Below are 4,787 nucleotides of genomic sequence, written 5' to 3' on the forward strand. Positions count from 1 at the left end.
CCAGACCTGAAAGTCATTGGCTGCCAAATTTCCTCACACATTGTTTCGATTCTGAACAGGAGATTTTTGTTACCACGCATTTTCGTCTGTCTACTAAAATGCTGCATTCTTCTCAGGCAGAATGTGCCCAGGCAGGTTGGATCGATCTAACTGGCATCGAGATCATGTAAATCATATCGAAGTAATGTGAGGGGGGGGAGAGGGTAAAAAATCGTAGAATATTATACTTCTTTCACCCAGTGCAGTCTGCCAATCGAGTCCATTATTTTGATACAGTCACATCTAGTCATATTTTTTCATAGACGAGCAAAAGCTACCTTTAGTTTGGTACGATACGACCGATTCAAATCGCTCCTTTAAAAAAATCAAACATGCTTTCGAAGGCCACAGTCTAACATTAACCGTTTCCCGTAGCGGTGTAGGGGTTGGACGCTTTGCTGTAGCACGCAGGAGACCCTAGTTCGTTTCCCTCGTGGGGTGAAAAATTGTGTAGAGTATCTCGGTCTTTCGGCTGGGACGTTGTATCCCTGTAAGTCCGGGTTACACCTTACAGGCAGAGTCAAGGCCCAAATCCTAAAAGATGTAATTTGTGTCGATAGTTATTTTGTTTAATTAATTAACTAACTAACTAACTAATTATTAATTAATTAATTAATTAATTACTTTTTATATTTAAAAAAATTCCGGGGGGTATATGCACTTTTAAAAGAAAATGGGTGTTCGGTCAATACAGTGAAATAATCTAAGTGTTGTCGTTGGGGGCGTAAAATCACCTACATTAAAATGTCCTTAATTTTAGTTGTTTCGTGGGTATTGTGTATAACTAACTCACGGCGGCAACATCTGATAGAGAAGCTGGTCAGACTTGTGCTTCTCCTCCTGTAGCTCCTGTGCCTGGAGGTCCGCCTCTCGCGTCACTTTGTCCAGCATCTGCTCCATCAAGCTCTTGTTCTTTCTGTTGGGGGATAGATAATGAGAGTAATGATGATATTAATACTGTTACTAAAGCAAATGAGGGAAAAAACAACAACATCATCAAATGAACATCATCACCATCACCATCATCACATGCGCTCATATGACATTGTGCAGTTGCAAGCGCCGTAAATCTGTTACCTAAAAGAAAAACAAAAACAATACAAAAACTACCATCACCATCTTCATCACCAATGCAGAACAGAGGAAACCACCCCCCTCCCCCCCCAAACATATAGGTGAGGCAGCGTGGTGGAATCAGGCTCTCGTCAAAATAATCAAAGTGAAGAAACTTGCTTTTTCTGTTGGTTTGTGAATTTTTATCAAATTTTTGTGTTTTTTTGGCTCAACACCTTTCATGCCCATTTAAGAACTCATTTCTGTGTGGATTTTTCTGAAAAACGTTGATTAAAGGCAGAAAGAAGTAACTATTCAGTTACCACGGACTGTTTAGCTAAGGAAATAACTAATCTTTGCCTGCCATTTTCTCACTAATTTTACCTCTGAAAACAGGGGACCCCCGCCTCCTTCATTCGCAAATATCTCGACTTGTATTCAAGATAAATGGATATTTTTTTAATCCAAATAAACACAGGTGAACAAGCTTTACGATGAGACCAATAACTCTACATGCCCAAAAATTGACGAGAGCCTGATTCCACCACGCTGCCTCATATAGAGACTTGGATATAGTTTAGAAAATCTTTTGGCAGTACTAAAACATATAGTGCTGTGTTTCACCCACTCGGGCTTCATCAGGAACATTAAACAAAAAACAACAGCAGCACTCTGGTAGCAAAAGCGTTTACCTTTTAAGGGGTTAACACTGGTGTGTAAAGGGGGATAGTTGTGTAGTCAAATCATGTATGTCATAGTGTGTTAATAATAATAATACTAATAATAATAAATAATAAATAGCATTTGTATAGCACATATCCCCGCTCAACAGCAGGCTCTATGCGCTTTACACTGTATTATTACCCCAACAGACCACAGAACACTCCGAAACATTCTCAGCTTCCCGGGAAGCATACAGTGCAAGCAGCTGATTAAGCGCTCAAACACTAAAAAACTGACAAGATCTTTCGCTGTCTATAGCCTGGTACCCATTTCCACCTGGGTAAAGTGAGGAAAATTCGTGTAAATTGCCTTTCCCCAGGACACAACATCGGGCCTCTGACGGGATTCGAACCCACGACCGAGAGCCTAACCACTAGGCCACCGACGCATAACAGAGTGCATCATTTCGATCGCTTTGAACTACAAAGTTCTATATGCCCAGTACCTATTTTTCTGAAATTGACTTTAAAAATTGTGATTTTCACAATATACCAAGCTCTGTCGAATGCAATTCTATAAATATCTTGATAACGACTCCGAATTATTATCTCTACGATTTTCATAGAGCAGACAAAACATTAATTGGTGTCTGACCTCGTGGTCTTAGTAATTCAAAACGGTTTTTAAAAAATGTCAGACAGAACTTTGTAAATCTAAGGCAGCGACATATTATCTGAGTGCGACATTTGCTGTTAGTCTACTCACGTGCTGTACTGTGTGCTGATGTGTCGTATGAGCGAGGCCACGTGATCCATGGAGGGTCTCTCCTCCGCCTGTTCCCTCCAGCACTCCATGATGACGTTCTTGGTCTTGTGGTCGATGTACTCCGGAATGAACGGGCGGAACGGGAAGCTGCCACCCTGCTTGACACGTTTGATGATTTCTGAGGATTGGTGCTGATTGTTTGGGTACTCGTGCGGCGAGTTGGTGGATGTAAGGCTGGGCTGCTGTCTTTCTCTCGTCCTTCTCTGTATTTCTCTGTCTGTCTCTGTCTCTGTCTCTGTCTCTGTCTCTGTCTCTGTCTCTGTATCTGTCTCTGTCTCTGTCTCTGTGTGTCTCTGTCTCTGTCTCTGTCTCTGTCTCTCTCTTTCTCTCTCTCTCTCTCTCTCTCTCTCTCTCTCTCTCTCTCTCACTCTCTGTCTCTGTCTCTGTATCTGTCTCTGTCTCTCTCTGTGTCTCTCTTTCTCTCTCTCTCTCTCTCTCTCTCTCTCTCTCTCTCTCTCTCTCTCTCTCTCTCTCGCTCGCTCTCTCTCTCTCACTCTCTGTCTCTTTCTCTGTCCTTCTGTCCCTCTCTTTTTTTCGTTCTCTCGCTCTCTCTATATATACATGTATATATATCTGTCTCTCCCTCCCTCTCTATCTCTCTCTCTTCCGTACGTGTGTGTGTGTGTGTGTGTGTGTGTGTGTGTGTGTGTGTGTGTGTGTGTGTGTGTGTGTGTGTGTGTGTGTATGTGTATATATGTGTGTGTCTGTAGGAGTGTGTGCCTGTGTATTTGTGTGTGCGCGCGTTTTCTTTCTTTCACTGGTCTCCCTTTCTTTCTCTCTCTCTGTACTCAAAGAAACACTGGATAAGTTATTTCTCACAAAAAACAAGGTTTCTTTGTTTGCGCTAAAAGTAGCATAGTGACACGATAATGGTAATTCAATGCCGGGAAATGGCAAGACAGAATAAAGATGAACAGAGGGAAACAAAAGGAGTGGGACCTTTCAGTTGCATCGTCCAGCCGCACTACTTCCAACAAAAGAATCATAAGATCTGTCAGCCAATAATTGATTTAACCATTAAATCTTTCTATACTCTTATTAACAATGTCCACTGCTGTAGACAGTCGAGTCAAATTCCTATATATAATATGTTTAATATGTTTGAAAGTGGCCAGTTTTGTATGAAGAGGCAAAAGCTACTGTTTAAGCTAAAGTTCAACACAATTCTAAAACAAAACGAAACAAAACGAAGCAAAACGAAAGAAAGCACACCTTCCCTACTTCCCCGTACAAAAACAACCCCCCCCATAAAAAACGAAAGGGAAAAAACAAAAGCAAGCCAAAAAGAAACCCAAAACATATTTAGGATTCTTGGTCTTGATCAGATTCACTTAATGAAAATAGTGAAGGCTTCTTTTGGTTATGTGACATCGCTGTTTAAGACTTTTTTCACGTCGAACGCCGGTGCTGATTAACTATCTAATCTGTAGTGAATGTGTATTTTGTGTCTGTGTTCTGTCTACAATGACTGTACAGTGTTCTTCTTCTTCTTCTTCTTCTTCTTCTTCTTCTTCTTCTTCTTCTTCTTCTCTAATTACCCTTAGGCTCCATAAGATCCTCTGTGAGGTGTATCGCGCTGCCTGCCAGGTCTGTGAAGTGCCGCTCCAGGGAAGGCTTGCGTTTCCGCTTATTCTTTCTCTTGATCTGTGACACAGCCTTCTCCTGAGCGTGAGTCGCGGAGAACGCCTCGTACACCTCACTCACTGCCATAGAATTGCACAATATAATGTTTTATTGTGAGGACTCATTCATGTGGTGTAGTGGTTGGGTGCTTTGCTGTTGCCTGCAGGAGAGAGGCTGACAGACAGACAGACAGACAGACAGACAGACAGACAGACAGACAGACAGACAGACAGAGAAAGTAAGAGATGTGATACATATAGAGGCTCTCACCCCTCCCATTATTAAATGCTAAATCCTGCAGAAATATTGCTATCAATAACTGCATTATTTTTCAGTTGTTTACAGGTAGGCTTCACAGATACCCCTGCAACCAAGGGCAGCGCAAAAGTGCAAAAAAGAAAAAGTAATCGAAATCAAAACTCGAAAGGCAGAGAAGATGAGAGGAGAACTCCATTTATATCTTGTTCACAAGAGAGTGATTGTACTTATGTGTGTGTGTGTGTGTGTGTATGTGTGTGTAAGAGAGAGAGAGAGAGAGTGACAGATAGATAAAGAGAGAGAGAGAGATAGAGAGAGAGAGAGAG

The 4,787-nt window shown here is 41.7% G+C and overlaps 1 protein-coding gene across 1 annotated transcript in view; it reads right to left on the reverse strand.

Annotated features, from left to right (window-relative positions):
* The window catches only part of LOC118478214 (atrial natriuretic peptide receptor 1-like), a 12,856-nt gene that overhangs the window by 6,354 nt on the left and 1,715 nt on the right, over positions 1–4,787 (reverse strand). Inside the window, exons 3-6 of the mRNA XM_035971356.1 lie at positions 4,119–4,283; positions 2,521–2,698; positions 833–955; positions 403–527 (exon numbers count right to left, since the gene is read on the reverse strand). Coding sequence (XP_035827249.1) covers positions 403–527; positions 833–955; positions 2,521–2,698; positions 4,119–4,283 — 591 coding nt within the window. The remainder of the gene's footprint in view (positions 1–402; positions 528–832; positions 956–2,520; positions 2,699–4,118; positions 4,284–4,787) is intronic.

Source organism: Aplysia californica, unplaced genomic scaffold, assembly GCF_000002075.1.
Source record: "Aplysia californica isolate F4 #8 unplaced genomic scaffold, AplCal3.0 scaffold00422, whole genome shotgun sequence".
Taxonomy (NCBI): Eukaryota; Metazoa; Mollusca; class Gastropoda; order Aplysiida; family Aplysiidae; genus Aplysia; species Aplysia californica.